General features: G+C 42.6%; 1 protein-coding gene across 12 annotated transcripts in view; it reads right to left on the reverse strand.

Moving 5' to 3' along the window:
* Nucleotides 1-18,040, reverse strand: part of AHI1 (Abelson helper integration site 1) — a 245,127-nt gene that overhangs the window by 76,260 nt on the left and 150,827 nt on the right. For 8 of the 12 annotated variants that reach the window (XM_085883040.1, XM_085883032.1, XM_085883035.1 and 5 more), the window contains exons 25-26: nt 9,114-9,182; nt 5,243-5,429 (exon numbers count right to left, since the gene is read on the reverse strand). In XM_085883040.1, the coding sequence (XP_085739166.1) occupies nt 5,243-5,429; nt 9,114-9,182 (256 nt within the window). Of the gene's footprint in view, nt 1-329; nt 1,030-4,352; nt 4,747-5,242; nt 5,430-9,113; nt 9,183-18,040 lie in introns of those variants that run through there. The other 4 variants (XM_085883039.1, XM_085883041.1, XM_085883042.1 and 1 more) reach the window with 4 other exon arrangements.

The raw sequence follows: 18,040 nt of genomic DNA on the forward strand, positions 1-18,040 counted from the left end.
GAAGCCTTTACAATGTAACCAATGCAAAACTTTTCAAAGAAAAATTTCCCCTTTTAGCATGCTTGCTGGAATATTGAGAAAATATGGTTGAAGGCAGCTGGTTGCCTTGGTTGAAGTGAGATCATCTTCCTGCCATGTGGCTCAACTGTACTCGAACAGCAACGGGTTCACATAATGCGCTGAAAAAGTTTGATTGCTAAACTCGAAGTTGGTTAATGCAAACAAACGACAGCAAATGCATCTGTTATTTCCCTGCATTATTACGGAAAAAACACTGCTCGCCCCGATATTTATGTCTGGATATGAGAGAAGTGCAAGCATAATAAATGTAAAGGAAGATGTGCTGCAGTTTATAAACACCATGTTGTACAATAATGTAGAACCCCATGGCCATAACCATTGAAAAGATTTTCATCTTTTTTTTTTTTTTTTTTTTCAGTGAATGAGCGGGAAAATCCTGCAGGCAGGGTGAAGTATGGTCGGGGAAGTGGCACGCTCTTTGGGCACCCATTATTATTCATTTGCGTGTAAAAGTCCAGGCCCCAGAGTCCTGCGAGAGCCATTGTGCGAATAATTGGGCACAACAGTGGGATGGAACACATGGGAGACAAGCTGCAAACCGAGCAGAGGTCTGGCAAGACAATGGCTATTCTCCGTCCATTTCCTTCTCCACCGATGAGCACCATAGTGTCTCGGCACCCCCAATGCACCAATCAAAAAACAATCAAACCGGGGCTTTCTTTTCTCCTTCCATGTGGTGCCTTATCTTTTGTTTAAGATTAATGCATACTTGCTCATTCATGGACAGGGATTGCTCGGAGTTAGCACACTCGCCTCAGTAGCTGTCTAATCTCGATGCTATTCCCGATGGAATAGGTTCCAACTACAGCAGCCATGACTTTGCATAATTCTTTCAGGTTTCCTGTCTGGTTAGCACTTGCTTGTAGATGTTGCACCCCAAGGTACTGTGATAAAAAGTAGGCCATTGTGTGTTGGTACTCCAACCATATGTATCATTCTTGATACAATCTACAGGGATTGAGGGGGGGGTACACTGCATCAGCTGGCATAGTCACACCTCACTGATGATGCAGACAACAAAGTATGTGTAATTGAATAGTCAGATCTGCATGTGAATGTTTTGTAAAGAAAGGTGATTTTCTTGCAAGTATCCAATTCTTTCTCCACCGCTGTTAGCTCGCAAGGAGCTGATTGATACTCGAGGTTCCCCGCCTTTTGGGTGGTATGAGGAACAGATCTGTGTAACATGAAAGCTAAATCTTGAAGGGTTTTTGAAATATCACGTACACAAGCCAAGTTACCAAGGTGGTTGCCATGGCAACATAATTCAGCCAATCACAGCCGTGATCTAATCGGGTTGAGATAATGTCATGTGGAATAGATATCTGCAATATGAAAGCTAAATGTTGAACGGTTTTTGAAATGTCACGTACACAAAACTACATGAACGGATAATAGGTCAGTCCGTCCACCGGAGCTCATTTTAATGTCCCCTGTCTCTGACCTTTTTTGGAGGGGCAGGGGCCAACACGAGTTTATGGCATCTCATGATTCTCATCACCTATTAAAAAAAAACTCATTGCTGTGATTCTATGAGGTCATACATTTCGAGTGAAGGTTCGTGTCGACCTGGGTCGGCGGACAGGTGAACAATGGATGGAATCAACAGGACGTTGATCGGAGTACGCTAACTGCCCTAGGAAACGGAAGCCGACGTTTCGGGTTTTAAACCTCCGTCAGACTGGCAGTTGATTCCATCTGTATTTTACATTTAATCTCCATCATTCGAATTTTTACTTTTAAAAATGATATTGTATTAAAAATTAAAATTATTTTCCCTATTTGTAAGAAGTTAACTTTTAACATCAATAGGTAGTCTAGACTCTAGAACTTTCTGTGGTCGAATTATCAGCAATTTGATTGGGGACATACTTTCTTTTTTTTCAGCTTTCACCCCTGTACTTTAAATATATTTATGGTTTTAAACACATGATTGACCTGAACATCCCAAATTATTCAAGATGGTACTTGCTCTGTCAGGCAGGCAGCAATTCAGAAGCGAGGTCCAGCTATGTAGTTTGGATGTGGGATCAATGGGTGGGAGAAGGGTTGAAGTGGTGGAGGTGAGGTGGAGAAGGAGGTTGGAGGTGTTGTGTGTGCAGGAGATCAGATGGAAAGTGGACATGGCAAGGAGGTTGGTAGAAGGATACAGGCTGGTACACACGGGTGGGGATGGAAGGAGTAATGGTGTGGGAATAATAGTATCTGGAGAGATCAGCAAGCAGGTGGTCAGAGTGGAAAGATGGGAGGGACGGATAGTTGTGGCGATGCAGAGGCAAATGGTGTATGTTGTCGGTATATGGACCACAAACGGGAAGGAGTGGAGTGGAGAAGCAGGAAATCAGGAACGCACTGGAGAGGATGATGGGAATGGTTGAGCTGGACATGATATTGTGCTTCAATGTGCACATTGGAGTAGTATAGTTGGGTGAAGAGGAATGTGTTGGTAAATTTGGGTGGGGAACGAGGAATAGAGAGGGTCCAGAGCTGGTGGCGAGGAATCGGATGGCCATAGCTGATTCATTTGGTGGTGGTAAGGCAGTGATATTTGTGAAGGGTTAAGGATTGTAAGGCAGTGGTGGGAGAGCATGTCACCACCCAGCACAAGCCTGTGGTGTTTGAATTATAGAAGAAAAGGAGGCAGGTTATTAGGTGGGGAAGTGTAGAGGAAATGTCGTTTGAGTAAATGGAGAGGTTGAGGGCTCGGAACTGTATGAGCAAGTTTGCGAAGAAGCGGAAGGTTTGGAGGAGGAGTGGGAGAAGTACGGAGAGGCGTTTGAGGGAATTGCAGAAATTTTGTGTGGAAGGACGCCAGAAAAGGGTGCATCGTCCGTCGAGGCATCAAAACCAGGTATGGTGGACAGAGGAGGAAGCGAAGGCAATTGGTGAAAAGGAGGAGGTTTGGAAGAGGATAGAGAAGATCAAGGAAAGGGGAGGCAGCCTGAGGTGTGGTTGCTGCATCTGGATGGGCAGAAGAAGAAAGCCACAAGGAGAGCTGTGGATAAGGTGAGGAATGATGTGGAAGAGGATGGTGGGAAGAAGATTATACATAAAAATTGGCTCATGACAGGGATGAGGATGGTAAGGGCATAAAGGGTGGGGTGGGGTGGGGGGTGGTGATTAAGGAAGGTAGAGGCGGGCAGTATTGAAGGATATTTCAAAGAGCTATTGAACCAGGAAGGAAGCAATGGCGAGCTGGAGCTACCGGGTTATATTGAGGGAAAGTAGAGTTGGTGGAGATCACAGAGGAGGAAGTGCAGATGGCATTGAAAAGGATGAAGAAGGGAAGCGTGCTGGGCATTGATGAGGCGTGTACAAAGATAACAATTGCAGCGGAAGAAATCTGAGTTGGTTGGACAAAAACGCTGTTGAATATATGTATGAGAGAGGGTTCAAATCCGGAGGATTGGAAGACAGGGTTAATTGTGCCGACATGGAAGAGGAAGGGAGATGCACAGGGCATTACACTCCTCAGTCATGTAATGAAGGTGCTGGTGAGATTTCTGAATGGGAGGGTAAGGAAAAATGTGGAGATGGAGATCTGAGAAGAGCAGCAAGGGTTTAGAAAGGGGAGGGGGATGACGGATGGGACGTTCGAGCTGACACAGCTAAAATGCTGGCTGAGATGCGCTGGACATTTGGTGCGGATGGTAGAAGAGAGAATGGCAAAAAGAGCAGATAGGTTGAAAAGAGGTAGACCGTGGTTGAGATGGGAGGATTGTGGGAGGAGGGATATCCGGAAGGTCGGTGTGGTTGGAGAGAGTTGGTTGAGGATAGGGAGGTGGAGATGTATCGTGGTCAAGGCAGGGCAGAAGCTTAGTGCGATCGAACCTCACCACTTATAAAGGGGAGAAGAAGAGGAGGAGAAGAAGATTTAATCTTCAAAAAAAATTCGATAACAATCAGCTTGTTTTGCTTTTGCATCTTCCTGGCATCCCAATGCACCTGTGGGAAGCTCACTTAAAGGTTTCTGTTCACCTCTCCGTCTTCGTATTTTAAAAATAGATGGTAGTGTGGCTGTGCCGCTGATTCAGTGCCCTGTTTGCAAGAAGCTGGTACTCATTTTGCCGACCTCAAAAGGATGACAGGCTGGTGTCAACCCATTTGGTGTTATTTAACCATATGACAGGGGCTCAAACTCAAGCCCCCTAAGATCTTAAGGCAGCCACCTTAACCATTAAGCCAACACGAGGCTTGCCCGATTAAAATCACCAGGCTTGCCCTATCAAACGTAAGTAGTAGTCATAACAAAATTTGTGTCAAGTTGAAAATTGTAAACTATTTGTGTTTGTTTATTCGTTTGACGAAACTGCATGAGTAAGATACATAAAGGCCTAACTGCAGCCAAGGAAATGAACAAATTGATCGTCGAGCACATTGGTCAGACGAGCAAAGAGGCAAAATGTCAAGAAACAAATTTTATGCAGATGAGACACAGGTGTAGCATCAGCCATGCATTCATTCGAGCAACCCTGACTACAAGGCCCAAGTCAACCCTTATTAAACTAAAATGTTGATGCAGTAAGCAGCAGCTTTAGAAGGAACACCCGATGGCCGGCACAAATCCACCTCGACCCTATGACCTCCTCTCCTCCATTCCCTCCCACTTTCACTGGCAGCTGAATGGTTATGACATGCATAAAGCTACAGGTGGTGAAAGGTTTCCTAATAGGGTGGTTCCAGAAAGAAAAGAAAAAAAAAATCAATTAACGATATTTGGGTGGAAAGCATGTAATTCCTGCGAAACATATTCCGTGCTTATTTGTTTAATTTTGTTTTTTCATTGTTTAATTGCAGGTCATAATCAAACAGTTCTCAAACCTACTGTGAGTATGTTGTGCCTCAATCTTCTTTAAACTGCCTTTTCCTCCCCCCCCCCCCCAACATCCTCCTTTGCCACTGCACTGTCCGATCTGTCCATTCTCTCCTTGTTCTACTCCTTTCTTTTTCTGAATGTTTTTTTCTCAATGTGTCCCCCCCTTCCCTCCCTTTACTTCTCCTGTTCCATATATCCTGTTCTTTCAAAGAGCCCCAACATTACATATTTCCTACGCTGAGCACACGATTTTGCTGCGAAGTAAAGGGAACTCAGAAAACTAGCATTCATCAAAATTGGATATTAAACTTGGAATTATATTATAGTCACCAAGTTGGAACTCACCAGATCCTGACACGTAGTTGGCTGGAAAGTACCCCTGGGTACCGTCAGTCCCGATCCCAAACCACCAGTCCACGGTGTCCTTGTAAAGCACCTGCAGCCGGTCGCCGCATTTCAGTGCAATTTCGTCGGAGCGTCGTGCCACATAGTCGTAAAGAGCCACCACCTGCCAAATGCGAAGAGCGACGATCTGACAAATCATCACCAGGTCGTCCAATCATCAATGAAGCACAATTGTGCAGCGGATAAAGTGCTGCGACATACTGGTAGCATACCTTAAAGCCTTGCAATCACATGCATTATTATGTCAGTGGTTTAAGGAAGGTAAGGAAATTAAATTAGATATCTGTGCATATCATCGTAAATCATAACAAGGATGGTGTGATGGACCAAATGGCCTCTTATGTCAGTTGCTTTGTATGATGCAGACCTGGTACCTTCAATGGCTCACTCTATGGTCTGCAAACTTGGTGCATCTTTTCAAAGACAGCACTTGAGCATCTGGTACTAGCTCCAGAGAAGGCATTAAGAGTCAAAAGCTTTTCTATGAGCCTCGATGTTGTATCGAAAAAAAAATACACAAATCATGACTGATATAACATGAAGACCAGACCAGAATGGATAAGCAGGTTTCACCCTTCCAAAAGATCATCGATGAGCAAGCTGGATTTTACTGATCTGACAGTGACATGGTAATTCTCATCAGACTAGTACGGTTTCAAAAACGTGAAAATCCAAACCCTAAAACAATACTATATTCAGTTAAATTAAAAGCCAGAGTCTTTGTAAGCTAAAAGAGGATGTGAGAAGGATATGGTCAAATATATTAAACACTAGCCAGATAATTTTTTTTAAAGTATACAAGAGATAAAGAGCAGGTTAAGACAAATGGGAGCCCATTGAGGGCTTAAGCATAAGGAAATTGGTAAGTGATGAAAGTGAGATGGCAAACTTATGAAATAGTTAATTTCCTTAAACATTTACGCAAGAACATGAGGGAATTATGGATAGCTGAGGGAATCTATCTCGGAGGTGAGAAAGTGAGTTTAGAGGAGTTCCACGTGGAAGTAGAGGAAGTAAAGCAGGATAATAAGCATCTGAGACTGAGTATTTTGGGAGCTGGCAGAGCAGATAAGCATGATGTTAACTGATATCTTTAACAACTTATTGGAGTCAGGACAGGTACCAGATTGTTGGAGGATCTATATGTCAATCAAGAGGTCAGGACTGTCTCCTTGGACATATCTCGGGCATTCAGCACAGTCTGGCATCCTGCTTTACTAGCCAAGCTCCCTGCTGGTGGTATTCAAGGCTGCCTTCAATCCTAGATTTCTAACTTATTTTACTCACACAGTCAATGTGTTGTTATCAATGGAACCCTCTCCACCCCTCTCCTAGTGGAGGCTGGAGTTCCACAAGGCAGTGTGATGGGCCTGGTATACTTCCTCATCTATATAAATGACTTCCTTTTTGCACATGACTCAACCTTGTGTGCTAGGTAGACTGCAGCTGCGTCACTCTCTGCTGATCTGGAATTGATTAGATGCTGGTTTGATAAATGGAAAATGTCCTTCAATCCTGGAAAATCTCACTGTCTCATCCTGTCACTGGAAGGATCATCAAACTAACCCACCTCTATATTTCCATGGTCAGCCACGGGAAGAGTTTCACTCTCTTGAACTTCTCGGCCTCACCCCCAGCCATAACCTCTCCAACCACAGACTGGGCATCCACTGTTGACCAAGTCTTTCCTTGGAAAATTAGTGCTACTCACAGTCTGCAAGGACTTTGGCCGCAACTCAATGAAGCATTCATTCTCCCTTATGGTCTGGATACCCAGGATGACATCCGTCTTTCCTGGATTCTTTGGAATCTAAAGCTTTCAACATTATTGGAATCTCCTGCGACGAGGCTGAAACACAGTCTGTTCCTTTCACATTGCAGGCAGGTTGGTAGTCTCTCTTTCTACTGCCTCTTCTTCGATATTGCTTTATCTGCTGCCAGTCCTCCAACCCTCCCCAGCAACTCCAGGATGCACACATTCTTCCAGGAACCCCCTACTGGTAAAACTTCTGAACTCAACCCTCTTACTTGCCGATTTCAGTGTTTCCTCCTTTCTCTCCCTTTTCCTTTTCTGTTTGTTTATTCCCTTACTGGTTGTGCCCAATTGTTGTCCCTCTCCCCCATGATCAATTTAACCTGTTCTTCCATAAGCCTTGTTCATGTGGAGAGAAAAAAGGATCTCGAGAGAAATCGGAGAACTACAAACCGATTGAATTTAATTTGTGGGGAGGATGTAAATATTAATGAGGAATTAGATGGGGAAGTTTTTAAGTACATTTAAGCAGCTACTTAAAGGCACTCAGTATGGATTTAACAAAAGGAAATCATGTTTTACAAGTTTTTTGGAGTTATATGAAGAAGTTTCTGATTGGGTGGATGAAGGAAGGACAGTGGATGTAGTCTATCTAGATTATCAGAAGGAATTTGATAAGGTACCACACGGAAGGCTATTAAATAAGGTGAGGGCTTGCTGAGTATATGGTAGAGTAGCTAATTGGAATTGGAAACTGGATTAGTGATAGGAAGGATAGTGGCAGAGAAGATGGGCTGGGAAGTTGTAAGTAGTGCGGTACATCAAGGATCAGCTTTAGGACTGTTAGTACCTTCGCCACTGACAACCTTATTTTCACTAACCTGTCTTTTATATTACAGGTATGGATAGCTGAGAAGGTGTAGATATAACAAGCATAAAGATTATTACCCTTACATGAGAGCTGAGCAGGCCCTGAAGACAGAACAGAAGACGTTCTCGGTCAAAATATACTTCCGAAGGCAATCATTTAAGGGCGACTATGGAGGAAGGTTTGTTGACGTAAACTGGGTTGGACAAGCTACAGGGCACCTGTCCACTCAAGGAAAGTTCAAAACCAATTTCAACTGCAGAGAAGCCCCGTCTAAGGAAACCACACAAACGGATAAAGAAATTCAGGAAGGAGGGGACTGTGCTATACCTCAATTAAAAATCCCAAGACTGGCACAGTCATTCAGGACTCAAGTCAGTGAGATATAATCAAAAGGATATACAGCATGTACAATATATAATTTGAGAAATGTCTGTTTGTTCGACTTCAATGCATTTCTGAACCATGGACGGAATGGTTTAAAACTGGTGTTTCTACTCGGAAACAATAAGTGTGCATGGGCAGGTTTTAGGTGAAACAAAAATTCATAACCTCTGGGTGGGGATAGGGTTCAGAGTGGAGGGAGGACCCTAATTCTCTCTATGTGTGTATCATATAGCACCATGCCAAGTGGGAGGGGGTATTATGGGGGTCATCCCTTCTGGAATTCTGGGAGAATTAAACCATCCGTAAGGACTGTTTCTTCGTGATTAGAAACAATTAGGCAGGGGTACTTTACACAGAGATGTTAAAGCATAGAATGATCTTTTAGAGAAAGTGGAAGCAGCAGGGACATTTGATACATTTAAACTGTATTTGGATAAGTACATAGAAGCAATGTTCATAGAAGAATGAAGATATATTGGCAGGAATGGTAGGTAGGTTATGGTCAGCCAGGTGGGATTAAGTTATGATGTCTGCAAGTTGAAGATGTCAGATTGTTTTGCTTGTGTATCCTGTCATTTGGGAATGTGTAGTTATTTATTTTTTGTGTAGTTCGAAACAAAAAAAGGCGACAGGGATAGTGTTCTTTTCCTGGGGTGTTGGGAATGTGGAGTTGAGATGGGCTTGATGGGATGAGTGGCATTTTTCTGTGTCTGGTTTTCCTTGTGTGCATCATCTGAGATGTTCAGTCTTCATGTTCATCATCATTCATGTTCATCATCAAATTCAGTCTTCCTTAAACTCACCATTTCATAATGGGAAGTATCTCCATCACTGTTCACCTCAATTCCTGTTATTTTAGCCTCAGTTCCCAACTGTCAGGAAACACAAGTATAAGATACAATACATAATTTGTATATTTTACATTCTCAAAAACAATGTCACCTTTTAAAATTGTGATGTAAAAGTGAGAATATTGCAGTTAAAAAAACAAACATGTGGTGCTGTACTCAAGTAAACAGACATACGCCATTTTTTTCCATTGTATATATTTACATTGAGTGGTCACATGGAAATACCTGCTTGTAAACATGACTTTTCACCTAATAAACCTGGTTTTCTGTGGCTCACCGATTGGAAACGAAATGCTTATTTTTTGTTTTTTTTAAATAATCGAGTTAATACCGGAAAAGCAAATACATGTGGTGGGTGTATGACTCCTTATTGAACTCAGCAGACTTTTTGAAGTCACCTACAGGTTTCTGGTTTGTTGTTTTTTTCAACCAATGTTAAAGTGCCACTATTACAAGAATACACAAAGAAATCCAGACACAGAAATTGGTCATTCAGTTCATCACACTTGGACTTGTGTCACATTCACATATTTAATTTGTACCTTTAAGTTGCATTTTCATTCAATAAAGGCTTTTCTTTTGAAGCATTCAACAGCAGATGGTGGAAGGTGCTGTTTTGAACTCTTACATCAGCTGGAACAAATATATCTTCCCTGAGACCGTTTTTCAAATTGTGGAAGAGGTGGAGACTTAAATTATCCAAAATGGTGGTAGATGTATAGAGACTTAAATCCAAGATCTTGGAAAATTATGAAACATAAATCCATAATGGTGTAAGATGCGGAGACAAATCCAAAATGTTGGAAGATGAGGAAACCTAAATACATAATGGTGGAAGATGCAGAGACTTAAATCCAGAATGGTGGAAGAGGTGGAAACTATAATCCAAAATGGTGGAAGACGAAACGCAAATCCATGTTGGCGTAAGATGTGGTCTCAAATCCAAAATGGTGGAAGAGGTGGAGACTAAAATACATAAGGGCGTAAGATGCAGAGACTCAAATCCAAAATGGTGGAAGAAGCAGAGACTTAAATCCAAAATGGTGGAAGAAGCAAACTTAAATCCAAAATGTTGGAAGATGAGGAAACGTAAATTCATAATGGTATAATATGTGGAGACTCAAATCCAAAATGATGGAAGAGGTGAACACTTGAATCCAAAATTTTGGAAGATGCGGAGACTCGAATGAAAAATAGGACCACGTGTGCTGAAGTTCACCTGGATTGGAGCAACAGTCACTGAAAACCCTTCAGATCCACTTCGACCCTGATTTTCTTAACGCTGTGAACAAACTTTGGTACATCACGGGTGATGAAGGTTGTGATCAAGTTTCATCGAAATTGTGTGTGTAGTTTCAGAGAAGAGAGTAAAGACCTATTTTGTGGGTCAACACCCCCACCCCCTCCCCGGTAGACCCCTTTAATGAGCGCAGATTTTGATGCGGTCAATACACTTTGGTACAATATGGGTGATGAAGGTTGTGGTCACGTTTCATCAAAATCATTTGTGCAGTTTTGGAGAAGAGAGCAAATACAGTACCTATAGAAAGTCTACACCCCCTTTAAAATTTTTCACCTTTTGTTGCCTTATAGCCTGGAATTAAATTTCATTCAATCAGACGTTTTCCACATTTATTTAAACATTGTAGCCCAAGTGTAGCATTCCAAGTGAAAAACAAATTCTACAAATTTTGGAAAATTAATTAAAATTACAAAACTAGAAAATTGTTATGTTTGTGGGGTAGATGGAGGAATTTCACAGCAAAGGGAGGATTATATAGGGTAACATGGTCCTTGGACGGGTAGGAGACATTTCGATGTAACGAAAGTAGGGAAATTGTCAGCTTAAATTGTTACGTGTCATGGCATGGGGGGAAGTGCTGTGTTGATTAGGTAGGGTTTAAGGATAAGTTCTCCCAGTATGTGATCACCCCCTGTGACCTTTTCCTATGTTTTTGCATTTACAAGACCGGCGAGTAAAAAGGAATCACGTCCTTCAAACAACAACCGAGCCAAATGGGCAAGCAGGCGAAAACCCCGCCTCCACTAATGACAACTAGCAAACCTCACCCTTGGGGTGGATGATGGATGGCTGTGACATCAGAAGGTTCAGAGGAGAGAAGAGTGTATGAGGTACGCGAATGGAGGGAAAAAGGGTTTCACTGGCTGGTCCCTCCTCGACACGCCGAAGAAGGCTGTGCAATTCTCGTGTTTGTGCTGTGTGAATTTGCCCGCATGCTGGAGTAAGACGCTCGCCATTACTGTTCGGCTGAGTCACGAGGTGTAAGCTTATGAGAGAGAGAAGAATATGAGCGCGTCTCTCAGCGAACTCGGCGTTATCCTGTTGTGTGATGGAGAAGGAAGTTGAACCATCGTTGTGAGTGGACCTGGTATTCAGAGAGGAGTGGGGTGGCAATCTCGAACATGAGAAGAGACTGTTCGGCAGTTTCTGGGCTCTTAACGAAGGGAACATCCACACAAAGTACCTCTCGTACGCTTCCTGCCCAGAGAACGGCTCAGCGCCATTTTTGGGCACAGTTTCCCATGCAGGTCGATGCGATTCGATCGTCAAGCTCATAAAAGACCATTTCTGGACCTGAAGCTACTAAGTGCCAGAATACAGGAGGAATTTTTCTTTTGTTTTATCTCACCCCCTTGTCCGTTTTTGTAACTGTGTGTGGAGGCACCTCAAATAGGAATTTAATTTACCTCAGGTTTTATTATCACGTTTGGTTGATTTCCATTATGAATATTTGATTTATGTGCATTAAACCCCTATTTATTAAAGAATGCTTGTGCCTGTCTATTCGTTGTCGGTTCGAGTATAAACCCTTGTCTTCCATCCAGATGAATGCATCTGGAACATGCTTTGCTACCCCCGTCCCGCACGCGCTTTAATCTCCAAGGATCACGTGTTCGCCTCCAAGATAGAACTCTGGTTATCCGTCCAGGTCGGTCTTAACTGACATGGACACGACAATATCCAGCTTGGATAAGTGTCCACCCCCCTGGGTTAATAAGTGGTGGAAGCAACTTTGACAGCAATTGCAGCTGTGAGTCTGTTGGGATAGGTCTCAACCAAATTTGCACATCTTGACTGGGCAATACGCGCCCATTCTTCTGTACAAAACTGTTCAAGCTCTGTCACGTTGTGTGGGGAGTGTTGATAGACAGCAATCTTCAAGTCATGTCACAGATTTTCAATTGGATTTAGGTTGGGGCTCTGACTGGGCCACTCAAGGAGATTTATCTAGTTCCTTAGCCACTCCAGTGTGGCCTTGGCCGTGTGCTTCGGGTCATTGTCATGCTGAAAGGTGAACTTCCGTCTCAATTTCTGCTTTCTTGCAGAGGGCAGCAGGTTTTCCTCTACAATTTTTCCGAATTTTGCTCCATCCATTTCCCCTTCTATTCTGACAAGTGCCCCAGTCCCTGCTGATGAAAAGCATCCCCATAACATGATGATACCACCACCATGCTTCACAGTATGGATGGTGTTCTTTGGATGATGTGCTCTGTTGGGTTTGTGCCAAACATATACGTTTTGCATTTCGGCCAACAGTTTTGTTGAGTCCATCTTGGGTTTGTCAGACAGTCCATCTTGGGTTTGTCAGACCACAAACCTTTTCCACATGGCTTCAAAATTTCTGGAGTGTTTTTTTTTGCATTCCTCAAACGGGACTCAAGGTGGGCTTTTTTGAGTAATGGCTTCCTTCTTGCCACCCTACTATACAGGCCAGACTTTTTGAGTGCTTGGGATATTGTTGTCACTTGCATATAGTGACCAGTCTCTTCCATAAAGACCTGTAGCTCTTTCAAAGTTGCATTTGGCCTCTTGGTGGCCTCTCTGATCAATCTCCTCCTTCTTTGGTCATCCAGTTTGGAGCAACGGCCTGATCTAGGCCAGGTTTTGATGGTATCATATGCCTTCTACTTCTTAATGATTGTCTTGACTGTGCTCCAAGGGATATTCAAGGCCTTTGAAATACTTTTATACCCACCCCCTGATCTGTGCCTTTCCACAACTTTATCCTGAAGGTCTCTTGAAAGCTCCTTGGTGCTCATGGTTTAGTTTTTATTGTAAAATGCACTACCCAGCAGAGGAAACATCCAGGAACAGCTGATTTTATTCTGAAATAATCACCATCACTACAATTTAACACAGGTGGAGGCCAATTAACTTGGTGTGTGATTTTAAAGGTGATTGGTTACACCTGAGCTAATTTACAATTCTATTAAAGGGGGTGGACACTTATCCAACCAAGATATTCTAGTTTTGTCTTTTTAATTAATTTTCTGAAATTTGTAGAATTTGTTTTTCATTTGGAAATTGTGGGTTACGATGTGTAAATAAAGTTGGAAAAAGTCTGATGTAATGAAATTTAATTCCAGGCTATGAGGCAACAAAAGGAGAAAATTTTGAAAGGGGGTGTAAACTTTCTATAGGCACTGTACCTATATTTAGGGGGGGAGGCAATAAAACCCCATAAACCCCTTTAATAACTGCAGAATTTGATGTGGTCAAAAACCTTCATTAGCCATCAGATATGAAGCTTGTGGCCAAGTTTCATCAAAACGTGTTTGGTTCAAGCGATAATGACTGAAGTGTTTACAGACTGAATGACAATCACTCACTCACTTATAGACACTGCTCGATCACATAAGCTCACCTTTTCTTTTTTTTGTATCCACTGTCGAGGCTGGCATAAGAGCTAACACACAGAACGTACAACAAGGGGAGCAGGAGACAAGAGGGGTGGGAGAGGGTAGGAAAAAGCAGTGGGGAACAGACATGAGGAGATCTCTGGAAGGGAGAGGGATGGAGCAGGGTACATGGGTTAAACAAGATGGACACAACAGGGACTTTCAGGTCCTTCCACGACAGGGATATTCAGGAAGGAAAGCAGGGAATTTGAAGGAGGTGGGTTTGGGGTGGATTAAAGGGGGTAGAAAAGATTGTGGTTTTGGATGGGAGAAGATAAGAGATGGTGGTGAACAGCTGTTTTGAAGACCTGGAGGGAAGAGTGAGATTGAAGAGAGTGTGGGAGTTTGTTCTGAAGGTGGGAAAAAAAGAGGAATGAAAGTCCAGGTGAGCTAAAAATTGTGGAAGAGGCAGAGACTTAAATTCATTATGGCATAAGGTGCAGAGACTCAAATCAAAAATGGTGTAAAATGCAGAGCCTAAAATCCAAAATGGTGGAAGAAGTGAAGACCTAAATCCATAATGGCATAAAATGTGGAGACTTAAATCCAAAATGGCATAAAATGCAGAGACTTAAATTCAAAATAGTGGAAGAGGTGGAGACTTAAATCCATCGTGGCGTAAAATGCGGACACTCAAATACAAAGTGGTTGAAGATGAGGTAACGTAAATCCATAATGGCAAAAATGTGGGGACTTACTGTAAATCCAAAATGTTGCAAGACACACACACACACACACACACACACACACACACACACACACACACACACACACACACACACACACACACACACACACACACACACACACACACACACACACACACACACACACACTTTCATGTGCAGCCAATGTGGCTGCTGGTTGCATCATTGGTTATGGATGCAGTTACGCCACTGATACAGTGTTCCGATTACCAGTACACTGGTGCTCATTTCACCAACCTCAGAAGGATGGCAAGCTGAGTCAACCCCACCTGGTGTTAATTCAGCAGCCAATGGGCCTTGAACTCAGGACCCTAATATCCCAAGCTAGCTACCTTAACCACAAAGCCAACACCAGGCTTTGATGAAAGATGAAGAAAAGCAAATCCATAATGGCATAACATAAGGAGATTTGAATTCAAAATCGTGGCAGAGGTGAAGATTTAAATCCCAAATGGTGAAGAGGCTGAGATTTTATTCCAAAGTTGTGAATAATGCAAAAAAATCCAAAATGTTGGAAGATGCTGAGAAACATCAATTCGAGAATGATGACTTGCAGTGAGATTCAATGTATTTGTGTAGAAATAAATAGTGAGCATGCTGCCAGTGATCTATCTGAGTCATTAAATATATGCACAGAAAACAAAAGTTTGACAAGTCGCGGTACATTCAAAGTACACCGCCCCCATGCCAAATAAATAAACAATCCTCCAGCGCACGACATCGCCAGGGCACCTTTGACACCCATCAATGCAGCCTTGCAGCATATGGAGTCGGAATTGGGAGGGAGTGGTGTACAAGAATTGATCAATTAATTGCAGAATTAAAATAAATAGATAATAATTGTAAAATAATTAATTTCTTAATCAATTGGCTCATAACATTCCTCAACCACCACTGTTTCATCCGAATCTGTAACTTTTTGAAAATTAAGTAATTAATCGAAAAATTATATAATTAATTCATTAATCAATAAATCAAAAATATCCTTTATAGCCAAATCACTTGTTCACTGTCGTATCCAAATATCAGCTTCCAAGCTTAAAAGGTGCCTGAGATATTGCCAGGCTGAGAAATAAAATAAAATAAGTAATTAATAAATCGATAATAGTTATGTAATCAAATAATTAATCAAAAAAGAAAAAATACCTTTTAACCAAAGCACATATTCACTTTTGTCCCCAAATTTCAGCTTCCAAGTTCAAATGATGGCTGAGATATCGCCCAGACAAACAAACAAACAAGAAAGCAAACAGTGAAAACTGAGTACTCCCTTTGGCGACCGGCGATCGCGTCATGCATCGGCTGGATATGGAATTGGGAAGGAGCGGTGTACAATATGTAAAATAAAAAATAATAATCAATTCAGATCAGCATCAGTGAAATAGAAATGCAGTCGTGTGTCGCGTTCTCTGGATTGTTTCATCGCTGATGAATCTTAGAAGGCAAGACTTCAATTACGCCTTTGATCTTGATTGGAATTTACAGTTTACATTACACCACAGGATCCAAGTGGCATCGACAAGCAAACATGATAGATTGCCCAACATAACTTCCACTAACAGGTGGCCTGCCATGGGACTTGCATCCGGCCTGTGTGAGATATCGTTATGTGGGAATAGTAAACCACGCCCAAGTGGTCGTTGGGAATGAAGTTTTCCTTTACTTTCATAATAAGGAGCGTAACTTACGAAGATGGCAGTTAAAAATATAACAGGATAGATAGCATCCAGGTATATTGAAAACTGCACTTGTGGGACACTTTATGAGTAAATATGACATCATATGATTTACCGTAAAACTGCGTTCAGAGGGGTGAACACTATAATTAAAAAGAAGTGCAGATGACTGATCGTACTTCAAGAAATCAACCTTCTTCATTGCTTAGAATAGCTGTACGTAATGCAAAGTGCATTTTGTGCGTGTGAATACTATTAAAAACAGCACGCTATGATAAGAGTACGTTTGAAAGAAATTGAAAGGTCGAAACTACATGAACAATCAGAGCATGAGACCATTCTTCAGGACGCCCACGCGTAGGAATTTTACCAAAAGGGAAGAACCATTTACAAAGTTGGGACTTACAAAATCCAAGAAATTTATGAGATCATCTGTTAAACCCCTCACTGGCGTATGCTTAATACTGACCAGGAAAATCCATACTAAAATTCTCAGCTGAGTGTCTCATATCATCAGTGCTTGCAAGGAAATACAATAATGTACTTGAGCACAGGTGGAGGCCATTTGGCCCATCATGCCTGCACTACATCAATCTATGTTTCTTGACTCCTGGGTGGAGGGGGAGGTGGGTTGGAGAAGAACTGGGGGGGAGAACAGTGGAGCAAACACAGGGACATCACCAGGGTAATTTGTACAGTATATCAACATAAAATGGGTCATCTGACTCAGTTGCATTCTGTGAAAAACAGAACAGTCCGTTGCTGACTGCAGTGTCAGCTCTGACACTGATAACTGCGGTATCAGTCAACCTACATGGCTTTCGAAGACATTTGTTTCGCAAGATGTGATTTTGCTAACATTGCTCCGATTTTGGTGAAGGCCCGGATATGAATACTTCTTCGTCTTCTTCTGTTCCTCTTCCCTTTATAAGGGGTAAGGTCCAATGGCACCAAGCTTTTGCACTGCCTTGATCACGGTACTCCTCCACTTCCCTCTGTCCTCAGCCAACTCTCTCCACTCTCCAACCACTCCTACCTTACTGATATCCCTCCTCACACAATTCTCCAATCTCAACCGCAGTCGACCTCTATTCCTCCTACCTTGCTCCCTCAACCTATCCGCTTTTTGCCATTCTCTCTTCCTCCATCTGCACCAAGTGTCCAGCCCATCTCAGCCGGAATTTCACCAACCTCCCCATCAAGCTCATCTGTAATCAAATCTCCTCCCTCAGTTCATCCATCCTCCTCCTATCCACCCTCTTCACTCCTGTAATCCTCCTGAGGCAGTTGTTTTCGCAAAACTGCAGCCTCTGTTGTAGTCTGTCAGTGCCACCATCTCCGGGCAGTAAAGGTAGGCCGGCATTACATATGACATCAGAACCTTTCCTTTCAATTCTCTTGATATCTTTCTGTCTGCCATTACTCCCTGCACCCACCTCCATGCATTCGCACCCACCTGAATCTTCTTCCACACCTCTGCCTCGGACTTAATATCCCCAGTCACTGTTCCTCCCAGATACCCAAACCGATTTCCCTGCCTGATGTACTTCCCCTCTAACCTGATATTCATTTATTTTCTCTGCTGCCCAACCCACATCACCTCAGTTTTCTCCATACTCATCTTCAGCCAATGCTTCCCAAATGCCTAGTTCCACTTCCCCAATACTTCCTGCATCTCCCGCCCACTCTCCACCACAGCAGTCAGATCGTCTGAATAAAACATCCTCCCCATACTTCCCCTCAAGCTCATCTTCCTGCTTACCAGCTCCATCACCATGACAAACATGAATAGGCT

The sequence above is a fragment of the Eptatretus burgeri genome, chromosome 5, assembly GCF_056783735.1.
Source record: "Eptatretus burgeri isolate ZD-2024b chromosome 5, Ebu_testis_v1, whole genome shotgun sequence".
NCBI lineage: Eukaryota > Metazoa > Chordata > Myxini > Myxiniformes > Myxinidae > Eptatretus > Eptatretus burgeri.